Raw genomic sequence first — 18958 nt, 5'->3', positions numbered from 1 at the left:
GTGAAAGAAAAAAAATTTTTTTTTTTTTTAAAAAAAAAAGGGGGAAATAGTATAGAAAAAGAAAAAAAAAAAAAAAAAAAAAAAAAAAAAAAGGGGCATTTAAGCTGCGTCGCTTGGCAAAGTGCAGAAGGTGAATACGTCGCTCTTTGCTCTGTTGTTCAGTAATTATTTAGGTACTTGAACTTTTTCATAACACCTACAATAAGAAAACCACTGAAATCTGAAGTGAACAAGTTAAATGGCAATTTCCTTATTCTAAAACCTCCATGATGATGAAGCTGTGCTGCTTTCAGGGCAGCAGGACACATTAAAAAAAAAATAATTAGCATGAGTTTAAAACAAGAAAAATGTAGTTTTTACTGGAAATTCTTCAGTAAACAAGGTGCCTTTCCATTTGTTTACAAAGAAGAACCATAGTGTGAATTAAAGCTCAAAGGGCAAACTAATAGATCAGTTTTTATAGTGTTCTGTGTTTACCGAGTTCACATTAACAGACTGCAGCACTGAAAATGTATTTCAATTTACTGACAGAGCATCAAGCTAAGAGAAAAAAAAAATAATGTCAGTCCTGTCACAAATTACAACTGTGAGGGTTCAGACCCTCTGCTTACAGAACAAGGGGCTGTTTTTTTTTGTTTGTTTTTTTTACCAAGCTTGTGCTTTTCTATTTGGGCAGTAAGTTCAGACTCATGTGAACAGAGCACCCTTTCTATATTTGCTGGCCTGAGGTAAAAAGTTGACCCCATAAAGCAATCCCCAAGCACACAGTTTCAGTGGATCATAAAAAGAAAATAAGTAAAAGTTATTTAAGAAAACCAACAGATTGCCTGAAATATTTTCGTCAAATGGACGACCATCTGCCTCAACCGTCTGGTGGTTGAGAGGATAGAAAATACACCCCTCAATAAAATAAAAAAAAAATTATTATGCCAAGCTAAAACTAAGAATTTGCTGAACCAGACTGAAGTCCTGGCTTAGACAAGGTCTGGAGCTTGGCTAATGACAACCTGAACGAGAAGCTGTAAATTCATCTCCCTCACAGCCAGTGTCCAAGTTTCAGACCTTTCTCTGCTCAACTGAGTTCAACTGAAAGCATGTGCTGCTGCACCGATGTAAAGTTAAAGCAAGAGGGAGAAAACCTGAATCCATTACTTCTAAATCTTCCGACTGTTTATTTTAGGCTGGTGAGTCATTTAGAAGGCAGGCCAAGAGAAATGCATTAAAAAATGGTATCGTTAATCCATTAAGGCACTTTCCAGTCTGTTTGAACGCATCGTCACGACTTAACTCTGGCCAATTGGCATTGGATCTTGCTCAAATCAGCAGGTATAAATTCTTTATGTTAATTTCATTCATTAAATATGAGTGGAGAACATAATGAGCCCTAACAAATAAAGACTCAAAGAAGGTTTTGGTAATATGACCAGTCTAGCTGGTCAAGGAGGAAAACTCCAATGTGTGCAGATAAACCATCTGCAGTTCCTCCATTACAGAATGCACCAAAACAAAATCAATCATTTACTGGCAGGAATGACAAATATGACGCAATGATGTGGCTGTGGGGAAAACAAGAAGCCTCATCTGCAATTCACTAACATGCCCATAATGAGACTCTGGGTACGAGAAGGAGATTGAGGGATGCATAGTACGAATGAGCTTCAGAAGAAGAAAAGAAAAGAGCATGAGTGATACAGTAGAAGAACAAGACAGACACTGGACTGATAGATTAAACAAAGGGTGTTCATTAGAGAGAAACTAGGTGAGGGCTGTGTGTGAAAGGATCAGTGTGTCCGCCGTAGTGCGTCTGAGTGCTGCTGAGTGGCCTGCAGCTAAAAGACAGATAAAGACAGAGCTGCAGGATAAAGATATGCACACAAATACTCCACATGTGAATGAAGGAGGTGTGGCTGTGGAGCAGCTGCTATATTTAGCTTATTGGGGGAACACTGGGATGGCACATTGCTGCTCTCCAGCTGCTACTCACAAGCTAAACCACTGCAGCAGAAACTTGACGTGCCATTATTTCTACAGCAGCTTGAACAACGAGAGAATTAGATTCCAGCCAGAAAACACACATCGTTACTTTCACACTGTGGGAACGCGCTCTGTATGCATTACGCCGTATGTCGTTGGAGCCGCCTATGGACGCGTCGCTTCTGCTCAGCCAGGCAAAGGTTGTCACGGACTCGAGTTTATTAGATGCAGAGGGAAATGTTAGTTTCTGCTGGAGGCATTTGAAATATCTGCAGTTGGACTCAAAGTAACAGAGAGAACATTGTGTTTAAAAGTAAAGACAACAAAGACAATTCTGCTCAAAGGTCGACTGCAAGCTTGCATCTTAAATTGCCCATTATCCCTGCGTGACACGTTTGTGCAACAATTTCAAATCATAATTTTCACAAATGTGGTGTGCACATGTTTTGTGCTTTGCGCAAATTGTGTTAGAAATTCAGAAGCAAAAATAAAATCAGTATTTGAAACATCACAAGCACAAGGCTAGATGAATATAAAGAGTAAGATTAGAGTTGCATTTTTTTCACATCACAAAATAAAACTATATTAAATGAGCATATTAAATCAATATATGTCCAAGATAAACATTTTAAATTTCCAACTAATCTACTACAAAAACATCCAGATTTCAAATCTTTGCTAGGCCTGCACAATATATTGCAAATTTACCGTTAGTGCAATATGCATATCGTGAAAAACTGCCTCACTATGAGCTAATTTTTACCTGTACCATTTAATGGTTTGATGATATATAAAAGGTTTTAGGAGGTAGAGAGAGTATACTGTGAAACTGTGTCATAAGGAGTTCATGTGGAAAATATCAACCCTCAGATAAACAGATTCCAGTCATTCCTCATTCCTACCCTTTTGGTGAAATCCATTGCTCTGAGGATGGAAAGGTTCAGCGTTTCCAGTGAGGCCAGAACTCCTTCATAGTCTCCCATGTGCTTGGCAAAGTAGTCTGTTTTGCACATACAAACATTTACAAAGCATTTAGAGGGACACACTAACCACTCATCAGGGGCAATTTTAAGAATGAATTTTAAATGAAACATTTGAAATATGAGAATATGCAGATTACTTACCACAGAGTTCCTTCGTGTCTACATTACTTTGGAAGGTGAGGAAAATGGGAAGAAAGGAAAGGATAAAGAGGAGCAGGGTCAGAAACAAAGGACAGGTTTTTATCATGCAGTCTTGCATATATCTATAGAAAATAAAGAGTAGGAATGGAAGGAGAGAAAATTCAAGAATGTCCTGATGGTAGTCTGAGATATACAGTCATAACTCAGCTCAATGGGTGGAACCTGACTTGGCTGTAAATGTTTTGCTGCTGCAAACTAGAATTTCTCCGAGTGACAGGAGGAGGATTGTGTGGCAAATCATCTCGCATAAGGATTGGTGTCTTTGTCCTGAATATCTCCATTTAAATTTGGGCTGAACGAGCTGCAAACTTCCACATCAATATAAAATCCAGAGAGCCATTCATCAATTCATCCATTCATCAATAATCCTACACGGTCATCCCTGGTGGGGTTCCCAGGGGCGCTGGTGCCTACCTCCAGAGGTCAGCAGGACAGAGGCAGGGTGGACAGGTCACTCCAGAGAGCACAAAATGCAATTTTTACACTCCTTGAAAAGGTTAAATTATTATTGAAATTGAGAGTTTCACATTTTCTCGTAGTTCATACTGTAAAAGATAAATCTTTTTTGCACAGCCATTACCACTGTAATTGACTATGTGGTTTGGCGAGATCCTTGGATTGATCTCATCTGAGCCGATCACAGTGAAGTCAACAGGAGAATTAAACTTGGCTTTTTAAAAAAAGATGTAAGCATCATGACAAAGTTTCTTTAAGGGGTCATTGCTAGGCCCAGCTAGCTGCTGATGACCAGAAAGAACCGATTTAATTTCACTTTTCATTGATCAAAAACAGAAAAACGATCTGTAAATTACTGCACTGCAAAAGTATTAAAACTTCGGATCAGCATCAGAATATCAGAAGGCTGCCTTTTATCTTCTTTCAGTTTATTCTTATAGCAGCAGTCACAGACTTTAAATAGGCCTTACATTTTAGCCGTTAAGATTTTCAGAAAAGTCTTAAATTATTTGTCAAGTTCTAATGTGATGCCAACTTTTTCAGGGCTCCTTTAATGTAAAAAATAAAATACAGACACAGAAAACAGAACCAATGTTGAAAAAATTTAATTATTTCAGACAAATAGCAGAATCATCCAGTGGCATTTACAAGAAAACTTTGGTGACCCAAAACTAACTTACCTGAGATTTCTAACATAAAATCGTCACCATGTGCAGACTGACTGATGTGCAATGAAGATCTGAGGGCAGAAAGGACTGGAGGCAGGAGTGAGTGACACATGGAGAAGAGGAGGAGGAGGATAATACGGGGAACGCAGTGTCGGACAGAGTGACAGCAGAATGAAAGCTCCAAAAGGATGACAGAAACAGAGACAGGAAGCTCTGAGAATGGATTGAAAAGGTGATCAAGTTGAAGGGTGGTGGGAGGAAAACGAGTGTGGTGCGAGTATCGCTCAGTCTCTGCCTGCTTCGTCCCTCTTCCTCCATCCATCAACTTCCTGCTTCAAACAGGAAACAAAATCCTGGCTTCTGCTTCCACTCAGCTCAATCAATAACCTTATCTGTAGCTACATGACGTTACTTTCGAACTTCTCGGCCCTGCATCCACTGTGGCGAGAAGGCTTATGAAGTGAGACCATCTCCAAGAGGCTGGATGACCAACATCCATAGGTGATGGCAGCAATCACATGGTCCACTTACTGCACAGATTTAAAGATGGATAAGATCTGTCAGAAGGCCAAGCCTGCAGGAGGATTTATAAACGGGGACCGGCTTCAGCCCTCCAACAATGCTAACAGGTCAGCTTTTGTTCTGCTTGGTTTCATTTTATTCAAAGCTCTGCAGGATCTTGAGCTCGTGTAAATTAACAGTCAGGTTTCTGATTATTCAGATCTCACTGTGTCAGCACACCTCTCCTGACTGGAGGATGGATGAGCTGATTATAAAGGGTCAATGAACTGATTTAATGAGAGTCAATTAAATCAAAAAATGTACAAGGGAGGTTAATGTGTTGGAGGATGGAATAATGAAGGCAAAGAAGACAGAATGAGAAAAGAAAGGCGAGGAGGAGACTGGATCGCTGAGGTTTTTACAACTCAACATATGAAAACTATAAAATACAAGAGGGTCTTAGAATTTCAGCAGATGTAAGCAAATGCATTGTACATACGACGGGCTCCAAAATGCAAAGGTTGATTGAACCTTTGCGTTCACATTTCAACTCTAAGATTTCTCCTACGCTGTACTGATTGTTATTCAGATCAGTTAAAATCCAGCGGATTGCATCGAGTTATTGACTTGCAGCATTCACTCCTCCTGGATGAGCATGTAGTGACAGTAAACAATCGCTTGCGTTTTGTCATCGACTTTACAGCAGTCCTTCATATTGAGTAAGCATCTAGCGACAGTGGAGAGGAAAAACTTCCCTTTAACAGGAAGAAACCTCCAGCAGAACCAAAACCTGGCTCAAACAGGCTGAGATGTGGGCTTTGAGCCATTGCAACACATTGGGTCTTTTCTTAGGCTTTTTGTTGTCTACTTGGTGCTGTGTTAGGGATAATCATCCTGTAAATGACCAAGTTTGACCCAAGTTTCAATATCTGATAAGAGACTAGAGGAACACACCACTGTGACTTAAAGCTGAACTGTAATGTTTGTTTCAATATTATCTCTTATTTTAACTAAACATCACATTTACCAAAAATAACTACTTTGATTATTATATAGCTTAGTATATGATAAGCTATGCCATTGCTCCAGAACTTTTGTTATTCACTCTAACACAGCTTTGCAAACCAAACTCGTTGTGCCTCAAACTCTTCCGAAAAAGTCATACTTTACTTTTTCTAATTTTCCAGTAACGAACTTTAACATCCGACAGGCTCACAAAGCCCTGTTGAGTCCAACATAAAACTTGTGGGCTTTACTCCAATTTCTTTGAGCATTGTGCGGTATGTTGGGCAGAGGGTCTTAACTAGTTTTCACATGTGAAAAAGGCCTTATAAACCTCTCCAGATTTATTGGCAGCAACATACTGATGTCTTCACACCTCAATATTGTGTCAATACACACTGCTAGTGCTAGAGCAACAAACTGCCAAAACTGTCTATAATAATTAAAGCATCCTTTTGGACTAAACGAAGCAAGATGTTAGTTGCACCTTTTAACACACAAGTAAATGCTGTGCTGACAAGCTGGGTCTTTGATGTTATGATGAAAGTGAGTTTAATGTGTTTGATTAAAAGAAAATGATACTTTCATTAAAAATAATGGAAGCTGTGCAGACCAACCCATGTGGTTTAGCAGCTCAATGTGTTCCAGTTTTAGACTTGTAATCCTAAAACTGATTAACAAACGTGCGACTGAGCATTGCTCATTTAGTCATGTTTTTTTCCAGCCAAATAACCTCAGAAAATTTCTAAATGTTCATTTTTGCACCACATGAAACCTGGTTTGAATTTGTTCACAGGTCTTAAGACATATTCAGTATCTTTCTAACTAGAATGCTGTACAGATTATTTCAAGTTGTTTTTTTATTTTTTTTATTTTAAATCTTTTACATTTTACTCCACATCCTTACCCTCACCCACTTGCCTAAACATGCAACTCAATTGGCAAACTGAAGCTGCAGAGCAGAAAAACAACTTTGTGCACATACCCTTTGGTTTCAAATCTGCCTGTAATTTGTTGTCAACACGCAAAGTCATGGTGCAGTGAGCACACAAACATGCACATATTTCTAAATGTTCTGTATGTGGCATAACTTCATGCAGCCGTGCGTGCTTCATGTTCATGTATGCACGCTAACCTGGTGTTATCAGAGTCGATGGTGTGAAACAGTTTCTCCAGCTCCTCCTCGTTCAACGTGCCATCAGAGAAGAAAGCCTGGAACTCATCCAGAGACAGCTTCCCATCATCTGCAGGAGAAACGGAAAACAAAATCGCTTTTAAATTGTCTGGAGAAAGAAGATCTTACAGATCTAATAGTTGTTAGTTTTATGACAGATTGGCACATTTTAAGAATTCCTTGCCAGTTTTTTGTATTCGCGTGCCCCCATTTATAACTTTTCTACCTTCATTTTTATATGAAATGTATTCCAGTGCATTAAAACTGAATAATCAGTTTCATGTTAAGATATATAGCAGTTAATTCCCAAGAAGTTATGCAAATATATAGTACATATGGAAAGTATTTGCAGTGCTTCTCTTTTTCCCCAATTTGTTATGCTACAGCCTTATTCCAAATTGTATTGAATTAATCTCTGTCCTCAAAATTCTACACACAAATACCCAACTAAGACAATGTGGAGAAAGGTTTTTGAATGTTTATCAAATTTATTCAAAACAGAAAACCAAAAAAATCACATTTACATATTCAATGAAGTTCAAATTTGAACAGTTTTCACTGATCGTCCTTTAAATGTTTCTACGGCTTTAATGGAGTCCATTTGCTGTAAAGTCATTTGATTAGACTTAATTTGGAAATGCATACAATGGTCTAGTGGTCTTGGTAGTTGACATAACTACAAAAACCTTCGTTCTCAGTATTTGCTTGTGACATTGAGGAAAGAAATTAGTTTAAAAAATCTGAAAAAGGCTTTAATTACTTTCCAGATGCAGTGTACAGTAAAACTTGACCACATTTTCTTGTAGCTTCAGTTTTCTTTAAAGCTTCCCACCGTAGTCAAAAATAGATTTGTGTTTTTTTTTTTTTTTCGTATTGAAGGATAAATAATTAAAAATGTGGAATGGCTGCTGCTTCAGCCTCTGAAAGTGTTGCCTCTTTCATTAAGTCCCAGGGTTCATCTCTCTTCTGATCAGCAGGAGAAGTTTTCTCTAGCTGAATATATAAACCAAAATCAATACACTTTTCCATTGACCTATAGACTGTCAGGTATTGATCTTTTACCTGCTGTATTAGTTTCACACTCTTTCCAAATTGTAACAAAGAACATTGAAAACTTCCATGTTTCAGCTTTTTCATATGCATTTTCAAATGTAGACTTTTAAAATATCTATTTTTATGATCATGCATCCCTCACAGTCGGTCTAAGCTGCAGTAGGATTGCTCCATTGTCTCCTCCTGTCTGCCTCGGCCTGATCAGGAAACATTACTTAATGTCTGATCCCTTCATGCAACATCAGCTGATGGCAAGTTACGTTATTTCATTAACTTGCCATCTGCTGCGCTGAACTTTCCTAGCGGACTGAGCTGAATCTTTCTAAGAAGATTATTCTTTCTAAGAAGAATCCTCGACCCTTCACCATTTTTACAATGCCTCAAAAGCAGTACAGAGTACATTATAGCTTAAAGCTATTTACATTTTATGGCTGGTAAAGTAGTTTCTCACCTTGCCCCCCCCCCAAAAAAAACAGCAATGCAGAAAACAAAGATGCAGCAGGAGGGACTTGAAAGTAGTTAATATTGAAAAGGGATTCACAACGAGCCTGTGTGCAACAGCGCTGAAGTAATGTGTAGCCAAATGCTGTAATTTTTATATTTAAACTAATAATTATTTCCCAAAATTGCAAAGTCTAAAGTAATTGTTGTGATAACAGATTAAAATTTAAAAATAAATTATGACTATATTTGGCAATAATTTTAACTCTTTACTGTTCCATATCATATTTTCATAGATTTTTTAACCTCTTTTTGTTTAACTTTCTATTTGTTTTTCATTGATAATTTATTTCTACTTTATATAGCTCTATTGATTAATGGATCTGTTGTTTTGTACTCTTCAATTATGTTAAACATTTTTAAGAAAATTCAGAAAAAAATATACACGTCTTCTGTTTTCTGATTTCAAAGTAATGACTGTCATGTTTGCAGTGAAGGTGGAAAATGAAGCAGCAGGTAGGAGGTGAAGGTTTAATGAAAAACTTCAATAAGAACTTACAAACCAGGAGATCACAGAGAGCAACAGGGTAGAAAATGAGACTCCAGCAAGGAGTGAGAGTAGGAGGTGTATAAATGCTAGGAGAGTGAATGATGCAACAACAGACTGGGGCTGATTAGCTAACGGGTTGCAGGTGTGAGGGAGGAGGAGACACAAAACTTTAAACTCTTAAATAAATTCTAAATGACACTAAATAATAAACATAAACTAAAATAACCAGACTGAACAGAAACAAGGCTGATATAATCAAAGAAGAAGAAACTAAGGAATGCAAATTAACAAAACTACAAAGTAAGAAAAATTCAAAACAATTCAGAGACAATTGAAAATTGAAGACATAAATTAAAGATATAATTTAGTCAGCCCCAGTCCATTAAGTATTTGACAACTTCCTTAACCTGTGCCTTTGCTTTTTGAATTTAGTTTTTAAGTTATGGCAGCTATGCAGCATGTCATCGTCTACATGTGTCAGCTATCCTGTTGGCCTGTCTGCCTCTCCATCATACAAAGCTTGATATCAAATATTAATTTACTCTGCCATCATAGTTAAGTGTGGTTAACTGGGTGCAGCTCTGGAACCGCTGCAGAGCACAGAAAAACCACGAGGGCTAGGGGACTGCAGCTTTTTCAAAGGACGGAGTTCATACGTGCTGCTCTTCAAGTCTGCCTCCTCTATTCCCCCTGCACTTTCTCAGTTGCACTTTTAAAACTTGTTTTCACTGTGATCTTCAGTTTTGGCAAGCAAAACCCCTCCAGTTATCTGTCGTTAACGAAAAGCAGTGTAACCTCGTTACTATATGACAACAAAACTAAAGCTGATACCAGAAATGCAAAGATATATGCAATAAAATAAAATAAAAAAATCACATTTACCTCTGAGCTAATTACTAGAGGAAAACTGATTCCAGGTCAGACTGTACTAAAAATAAACTGATTGTAGTTTCAGGGAGGTTCTTTTAGGTCCTTCGACTTTTCTTCTCTCTCAAAATCACAACTCTCTTCATCTTTCCTCATTCTATTCTTTCATCTTATTTCAGATACAAGCATAAACTACAACACAGCAGAGTATTTCTCTAAAATGTTGTGGCATGCTTAATAAGACTAAAACAATCAGTTTTCTTTTAGTTTGCTCAGAGTAACCTTTAAATGACAGAAGGCGTGACTTCTGAAATGTCACTTCTTGGTTCCACAGCATCACGCCTACTGTAACTGTCCAGCTGATGTCCACCATGTTTTCACATTCTGAGCCATGAAAAAAAGAAAAAAAAACTGGTGTTTAATGCAGCTATGACCCATTTTTGAGCCCCACTTTCCTCTATCAACACACCATGCTAACCTCATTTTACAAAAGCATAACACACTCCTCAATTACATGTCTAACAAAACCTACATCTTCCCTGATTCCTGACCCACTTTCTTAGCATTTTCAAGCTCTTTTTGTCAGAGCAGCTGTACACAAATGTAATGAGCAACTTCCGTGTTCTCTGTTGGGAGTTTCTCTTTTTGTATTCTCCTAATAGGACAGCCAGGCTTCAAAGGGCTACTGCTGAGCAACATCCATGGATAATTTCTGCAGCTTCCTCTCCTCCACGTCCTGGTGCTGCAGCCAGCATTCAGCCACGCAAACCCCACCATAAATAATGTACAACTCAGATAAGCACTCTGCTCAGAAATCACGCAAGTCACCACCATCAGAGGAGGTGATGCAATAGCATCCTGCCTCCAGCGAATGAGACTCTGCAGACTGGCATCGTTTGCTGAAACGATCTTTATTTTTATTGTCCAAAAAGGTCCACCAGGGGAAATGGTTTTAATGCAAAGGGAAAAGACACGCTCACACAAATGTACCATAAAGCAGCAGGGAGGAGGCGAGATGCAGTGCAGGCGAAGCTGCAGCTACTGAGGGTCTTTGATATCAATCTGCTGATTACTTACTTCTCAGCTGCAAAAATCACCACGTGTTTTGATGCTACAATCAATTGTTACCGTAAAGATTTCTGTCAAATTTGCTTTTTACACAAAGGCAAGTGCAGAGATTTACCAGAGCAACTTATTTCTGGTAGCATGAGAGTTTAAGGTGATGCCTGCCATTTTTAAAACAAAGACTGACTTGAAAAAACACAACAACAAAAAAAACAAAACAGCAAGGTCCCTTGATGAAGTGGCAAAGAATATATAGAAAGTCACTATTTATACAGAGAAAGAAAGGGTCTGTTTTGGTGAAAAGACTCTGTAAAATAATGCAAATCGAAATAAACTAAAGCTCCGCTCTCCAAAGCAATACTATTATGATGCACCAGCTTTAATATCTGCCTAACCCATGTTTAAGTTCTTTAATTAGGCTGGCATGAAAGAAATGAAGGAGAACCTTTCCAACGCAGATTTGAATTCATTCTAAAGACATTCCAACAAAACATTAGTTTTAATTAGTCTGCAACCAGGTACACTGCAACATTTTTTGTTTGCTTTTATTTTAATGCTCTTCCTGAGAGATAATTTGTTTTGAGTTGCAAATTAAAGGTTGGACAGTTTAGAAACATAAAAATATCACAAAAATCTGGCATTTCAATCTTCTGAAAACTAGTTGGGTATCAAACTGTGACTGACATGTAACGTTCTTCTGTTTTTGTCTTATTCACTTCTGCATACAACAACAGAAGTAATTAATTAGAAATGTGTTTTGACAAAAACGGTATTGCGATGCTGATTTACAGAATGTAAATCAAACATGCATGTTAGCATATGCAAAATAAACAAGCACTCAAAGAAAAATGCTTTAAAGAGCATGAAAAGTTGCTAGACTTGCTCAGTTTACTTGCATACACCCAACTCAAATCAAATCTTGTAATTTGTTCATTCATTGAATCGCATTATGCAAATTGAGGCCCTTATTCTTTCTTTCATTTTTACCATCAGGTACATAAATACTCCACTTGTTTCATCAGGGGTCTTCAGTCTGAAAATGCCCCAAAATTAATCCCACCTAAGAACTTCTTTGTTAAGCCAATCACAGAAAAAGGCAGATCTGCATAACCTCACATCTGTGGAGGAGCAAATTGCAGGTGGTGGAAATGCCAGGAACGCACCTCATCATTACAAGGCTGCCTAATGGCACCGTATCAGTCCAGAAGAGGTTCAGGTTCGATTCATCTCTGTAAACATGAAATTATACGCTCTGCAAGAGTAGCTGATTTCATTCTTAATGCAGATTGTACCCTTTTCGGAGGTCAGAAGGTGTTATCCGTTTTCCTGAGGGAAAATTGTTCGAAAGAAAGAGAAAGTAAACTCGCTGCCAAGGCTTTTCACCCACAGTGAAATGCTTTTCTTAATACCAAGGTGCTGTGAAACGATAATCTATTCTTTGGAAATACTGACTCTTCACAACAATGATGTAATTGCTATAGAAAAAAACTGTTCTGCTGCAAATATCACATTTTGGTTTCGGGCTTGTAAGTTTCAAAAGGACAAATGTACTTCCTTGTAGTTACTTGCTTCCCTTTTTCCTTTACATCATTATTTTGGGGGCGCTACTTGATCAGTTGTCATGGCAACTCATCGGGGGAAACTGACCCTGTTTCCAGGCTCAGAAAACAGCCATCACTTTCTCCATCTGTCATCAACTAACACATTTGTTGTACGTCTGCTTGTTTCTGAATATCTCGATCCCTCCACTTGTCTGACGAAAAATAATTATTTCCTGAAGGCATATGGGAGGGAAAAGTTGGAACACTTAGGCTTCTTTTTACATTAGCTGGATTAAGAAGACACTAAAACTGCACTCAGATATAGTTAATCTGGTCCTTGTTGACAAAAGAGTTAATTTGAAGCTCGCATTAAATCACACCAACTCCCCTGACAGTCTAGTCACAGAAACAGCAGCATGAATGAGGAGAATGGAGAATATATAATTCATTAGGGGAAAAGAACGGCTTCCATATTTAGAAGTGGCACTGCAGAAAAATGGGAGTGAAGTAAATGTATGTTGTTGAAGTCATGACACCTGCACAGAAAGCTGTCATGGTTTAGCGAATCAAAATTAAACATTTATGAACAGTCGCTGAACAGTGGTTGATTCTTTCCTGTGAGTCTGGAAAATATGAAAAACTGGAAAAATATGGCACCAGTTTTGAACTTTGATCTGATCTTACTTAGTAAAAAACAATAATTCAAATCAACATAGACAAAGAACTTTAAGTGAATTAATAAAATATTAATAAAATAGATATGATTAAAGGCATGTTTTCTTTTTACCCATACAGAATATAAAACTACTTTCAGTTATTGTTTAGAATGTAATATTTAAATGTATTTAAATATTAATCACACACACACACAGAAACAGACTTTGTGTTTAGTATTCATCTTTGCACATAAACTCAGGGTGAGAAACACTGGAAGGAGAGCATTGGTGGTCATTAATTTCCATGTCCTACCAAGTCTTCTGACCTGGATTGCTTTGATCAAACCATAGTCTAGTGGCCCTGTTTGCTGCATTATTTTGTCTTCATTATGCTGTTTGTTCAGTATTGATCTGTAGCAACTTTAATGCCTTCACATAATAACTCTATTTATATTGAAAATAAATCACACACACAACTTAACGATTTACTATGTGGTGACTTTTAAAGGTTATCGGTTGAACTTGATTTTCTTTAGGGGCATCAGAGTAAAGCTGGATGATTACAAACGCGTCACACTTGCCATGTGCCTTGTTCCTTAAACGTCCTAATTACGTACTACTTTGTGTTGATCTAGAACAAAAAATCTTAGTAGAAAAACATTATTTTTAGTTCAAACACGACAAAATGAGAAAATTTTGTCTTAGGCACTATAAATCCAATTTTATTAAATTCTGTCAAGAACTTTCTTTTTTTTTTTACAAATTCTTATATTGTTCTGCTTAAGTATTCCAGCTAAGAGGACAAAAAAAAAATGTTTGTGGCGATGTGTGAATATATCACTGCCACACACCTGTTCCTTCTGACAGATGAGGATGTATGGCGCTGTCAGTTTCTGTTCATCCTCAACATCCATCAAAACCACACACCTGAAATACTGGGAGTTAATATTTTACACAGGGTTTAATAAACCTACACATTACAACCAGTTAGTTTCTTCTGATGCTGCACTCAGTCAGCCACGTCAACATTAATGCAAATGCATTCATCATTACAGGAACACCTGAGCAGACTGTGCTTGACTGGATCCACAACTTTCATAAGGACAGACGTCCAATTAAACATTTAAATGCAAGACGAGCCATTCGGGCTCATTTTAGACGGGGGTGGAGAGGGGGAATCTCTGGCTCCAGGTAATGTGACAACAGGAGCATAAAGCTTCAACACTCTGGGTCATTAAACTGGGTCATCGACTCTCTAAAGAAAACCGCCAACAGAGACTGAAGTGCCGACAGCTGCATGTTCTGCATGAAGAAACCTTGACGTTTAATAAATATAACATGTTTAAAAAGAAAATTTCTGAAAACTGTGCTTATCGACAGACTTTTAAATCACCCCTAAAAACACAAGAACAATATTTCTACTTTCTTTTTGGAGGTCAAAAGCTGGAATGGTTCTGGGCACCACATGGCTCAGTGGTAACGCGTGTGGCCCATATTTAGGCTACAGTCCTCAACTCAGTTGTCACTAGTTCGATTCCCCGGTCTGGAATATTTGCTGCATGTGCTTCTGCCTTTACTCTTGTCCACCTACTGTTGAATAAAGGCTTCTAGTGTCATCTCAAGCTTAAATAAAATAAGCTTGAATGGCTGACCCTGTCCCATGGTCTGGTTGAAAAGTATTATTGAAGTAGCTGTGCAAATACAACAGGTTGCTCAAGTTAGCATCTTTTTAAGGATTTAGGAANTCCCTTGATGAAGTGGCAAAGAATATATAGAAAGTCACTATTTATACAGAGAAAGAAAGGGTCTGTTTTGGTGAAAAGACTCTGTAAAATAATGCAAATCGAAATAAACTAAAGCTCCGCTCTCCAAAGCAATACTATTATGATGCACCAGCTTTAATATCTGCCTAACCCATGTTTAAGTTCTTTAATTAGGCTGGCATGAAAGAAATGAAGGAGAACCTTTCCAACGCAGATTTGAATTCATTCTAAAGACATTCCAACAAAACATTAGTTTTAATTAGTCTGCAACCAGGTACACTGCAACATTTTTTGTTTGCTTTTATTTTAATGCTCTTCCTGAGAGATAATTTGTTTTGAGTTGCAAATTAAAGGTTGGACAGTTTAGAAACATAAAAATATCACAAAAATCTGGCATTTCAATCTTCTGAAAACTAGTTGGGTATCAAACTGTGACTGACATGTAACGTTCTTCTGTTTTTGTCTTATTCACTTCTGCATACAACAACAGAAGTAATTAATTAGAAATGTGTTTTGACAAAAACGGTATTGCGATGCTGATTTACAGAATGTAAATCAAACATGCATGTTAGCATATGCAAAATAAACAAGCACTCAAAGAAAAATGCTTTAAAGAGCATGAAAAGTTGCTAGACTTGCTCAGTTTACTTGCATACACCCAACTCAAATCAAATCTTGTAATTTGTTCATTCATTGAATCGCATTATGCAAATTGAGGCCCTTATTCTTTCTTTCATTTTTACCATCAGGTACATAAATACTCCACTTGTTTCATCAGGGGTCTTCAGTCTGAAAATGCCCCAAAATTAATCCCACCTAAGAACTTCTTTGTTAAGCCAATCACAGAAAAAGGCAGATCTGCATAACCTCACATCTGTGGAGGAGCAAATTGCAGGTGGTGGAAATGCCAGGAACGCACCTCATCATTACAAGGCTGCCTAATGGCACCGTATCAGTCCAGAAGAGGTTCAGGTTCGATTCATCTCTGTAAACATGAAATTATACGCTCTGCAAGAGTAGCTGATTTCATTCTTAATGCAGATTGTACCCTTTTCGGAGGTCAGAAGGTGTTATCCGTTTTCCTGAGGGAAAATTGTTCGAAAGAAAGAGAAAGTAAACTCGCTGCCAAGGCTTTTCACCCACAGTGAAATGCTTTTCTTAATACCAAGGTGCTGTGAAACGATAATCTATTCTTTGGAAATACTGACTCTTCACAACAATGATGTAATTGCTATAGAAAAAAACTGTTCTGCTGCAAATATCACATTTTGGTTTCGGGCTTGTAAGTTTCAAAAGGACAAATGTACTTCCTTGTAGTTACTTGCTTCCCTTTTTCCTTTACATCATTATTTTGGGGGCGCTACTTGATCAGTTGTCATGGCAACTCATCGGGGGAAACTGACCCTGTTTCCAGGCTCAGAAAACAGCCATCACTTTCTCCATCTGTCATCAACTAACACATTTGTTGTACGTCTGCTTGTTTCTGAATATCTCGATCCCTCCACTTGTCTGACGAAAAATAATTATTTCCTGAAGGCATATGGGAGGGAAAAGTTGGAACACTTAGGCTTCTTTTTACATTAGCTGGATTAAGAAGACACTAAAACTGCACTCAGATATAGTTAATCTGGTCCTTGTTGACAAAAGAGTTAATTTGAAGCTCGCATTAAATCACACCAACTCCCCTGACAGTCTAGTCACAGAAACAGCAGCATGAATGAGGAGAATGGAGAATATATAATTCATTAGGGGAAAAGAACGGCTTCCATATTTAGAAGTGGCACTGCAGAAAAATGGGAGTGAAGTAAATGTATGTTGTTGAAGTCATGACACCTGCACAGAAAGCTGTCATGGTTTAGCGAATCAAAATTAAACATTTATGAACAGTCGCTGAACAGTGGTTGATTCTTTCCTGTGAGTCTGGAAAATATGAAAAACTGGAAAAATATGGCACCAGTTTTGAACTTTGATCTGATCTTACTTAGTAAAAAACAATAATTCAAATCAACATAGACAAAGAACTTTAAGTGAATTAATAAAATATTAATAAAATAGATATGATTAAAGGCATGTTTTCTTTTTACCCATACAGAATATAAAACTACTTTCAGTTATTGTTTAGAATGTAATATTTAAATGTATTTAAATATTAATCACACACACACACAGAAACAGACTTTGTGTTTAGCATTCATCTTTGCACATAAACTCAGGGTGAGAAACACTGGAAGGAGAGCATTGGTGGTCATTAATTTCCATGTCCTACCAAGTCTTCTGACCTGGATTGCTTTGATCAAACCATAGTCTAGTGGCCCTGTTTGCTGCATTATTTTGTCTTCATTATGCTGTTTGTTCAGTATTGATCTGTAGCAACTTTAATGCCTTCACATAATAACTCTATTTATATTGAAAATAAATCACACACACAACTTAACGATTTACTATGTGGTGACTTTTAAAGGTTATCGGTTGAACTTGATTTTCTTTAGGGGCATCAGAGTAAAGCTGGATGATTACAAACGCGTCACACTTGCCATGTGCCTTGTTCCTTAAACGTCCTAATTACGTACTACTTTGTGTTGATCTAGAACAAAAAATCTTAGTAGAAAAACATTATTTTTAGTTCAAACACGACAAAATGAGAAAATTTTGTCTTAGGCACTATAAATCCAATTTTATTAAATTCTGTCAAGAACTTTCTTTTTTTTTTTACAAATTCTTATATTGTTCTGCTTAAGTATTCCAGCTAAGAGGACAAAAAAAAAATGTTTGTGGCGATGTGTGAATATATCACTGCCACACACCTGTTCCTTCTGACAGATGAGGATGTATGGCGCTGTCAGTTTCTGTTCATCCTCAACATCCATCAAAACCACACACCTGAAATACTGGGAGTTAATATTTTACACAGGGTTTAATAAACCTACACATTACAACCAGTTAGTTTCTTCTGATGCTGCACTCAGTCAGCCACGTCAACATTAATGCAAATGCATTCATCATTACAGGAACACCTGAGCAGACTGTGCTTGACTGGATCCACAACTTTCATAAGGACAGACGTCCAATTAAACATTTAAATGCAAGACGAGCCATTCGGGCTCATTTTAGACGGGGGTGGAGAGGGGGAATCTCTGGCTCCAGGTAATGTGACAACAGGAGCATAAAGCTTCAACACTCTGGGTCATTAAACTGGGTCATCGACTCTCTAAAGAAAACCGCCAACAGAGACTGAAGTGCCGACAGCTGCATGTTCTGCATGAAGAAACCTTGACGTTTAATAAATATAACATGTTTAAAAAGAAAATTTCTGAAAACTGTGCTTATCGACAGACTTTTAAATCACCCCTAAAAACACAAGAACAATATTTCTACTTTCTTTTTGGAGGTCAAAAGCTGGAATGGTTCTGGGCACCACATGGCTCAGTGGTAACGCGTGTGGCCCATATTTAGGCTACAGTCCTCAACTCAGTTGTCACTAGTTCGATTCCCCGGTCTGGAATATTTGCTGCATGTGCTTCTGCCTTTACTCTTGTCCACCTACTGTTGAATAAAGGCTTCTAGTGTCATCTCAAGCTTAAATAAAATAAGCTTGAATGGCTGACCCTGTCCCATGGTCTGGTTGAAAAGTATTATTGAAGTAGCTGTGCAAATACAACAGGTTGCTCAAGTTAGCATCTTTTTAAGGATTTAGGAAAGGAAATCTTCATAAGTTTCTAAGAAAAGCAAACTCGAACAAACTCAGTACAGCTGAACAGAATATAATGCTGAAAAAAAAAACATTAAGATGCAACAAATGCTAAAGTCTGTCACATGCTAGCAGTGCTAGCTAAGATGACAAGCTAACACTACAAGCTAATGCTGTAATACTGATGTTTGAGCAATTTAAAAGGGTCAGTAAAGGATGACATAGGTTAACACTATGTGTTCAAATATTGCCTTTATGTTGTGATTAATAGTTTTTGCTCTTTTCTAGAGAGAACCCTGTAACTTCAAAAATATCATGATCTCCTGACCTGTGGATTCTGGTTTTGGCCGATACAGATTTTTTTTCTGAAATGTT

General features: G+C 37.6%; 1 protein-coding gene across 1 annotated transcript in view; it reads right to left on the bottom strand.

Moving 5' to 3' along the window:
- The window catches only part of LOC106936069 (N-terminal EF-hand calcium-binding protein 2-like), a 79239-nt gene that overhangs the window by 36223 nt on the left and 24058 nt on the right, over positions 1-18958 (bottom strand). The window contains exons 3-5 of the mRNA XM_015016855.1: positions 6921-7029; positions 3099-3124; positions 2877-2974 (exon numbers count right to left, since the gene is read on the bottom strand). Coding sequence (XP_014872341.1) covers positions 2877-2974; positions 3099-3124; positions 6921-7029 — 233 coding nt within the window. The remainder of the gene's footprint in view (positions 1-2876; positions 2975-3098; positions 3125-6920; positions 7030-18958) is intronic.

Source organism: Poecilia latipinna, unplaced genomic scaffold (genome assembly GCF_001443285.1).
Source record: "Poecilia latipinna isolate Pla-1442-1.1 unplaced genomic scaffold, P_latipinna-1.0 Scaffold2072, whole genome shotgun sequence".
In the NCBI taxonomy this organism is placed as follows: domain Eukaryota; kingdom Metazoa; phylum Chordata; class Actinopteri; order Cyprinodontiformes; family Poeciliidae; genus Poecilia; species Poecilia latipinna.
The sequence above is the reverse complement of the archived record's forward strand: the minus strand, read 5'-3'. Positions and strand labels throughout refer to the sequence as shown.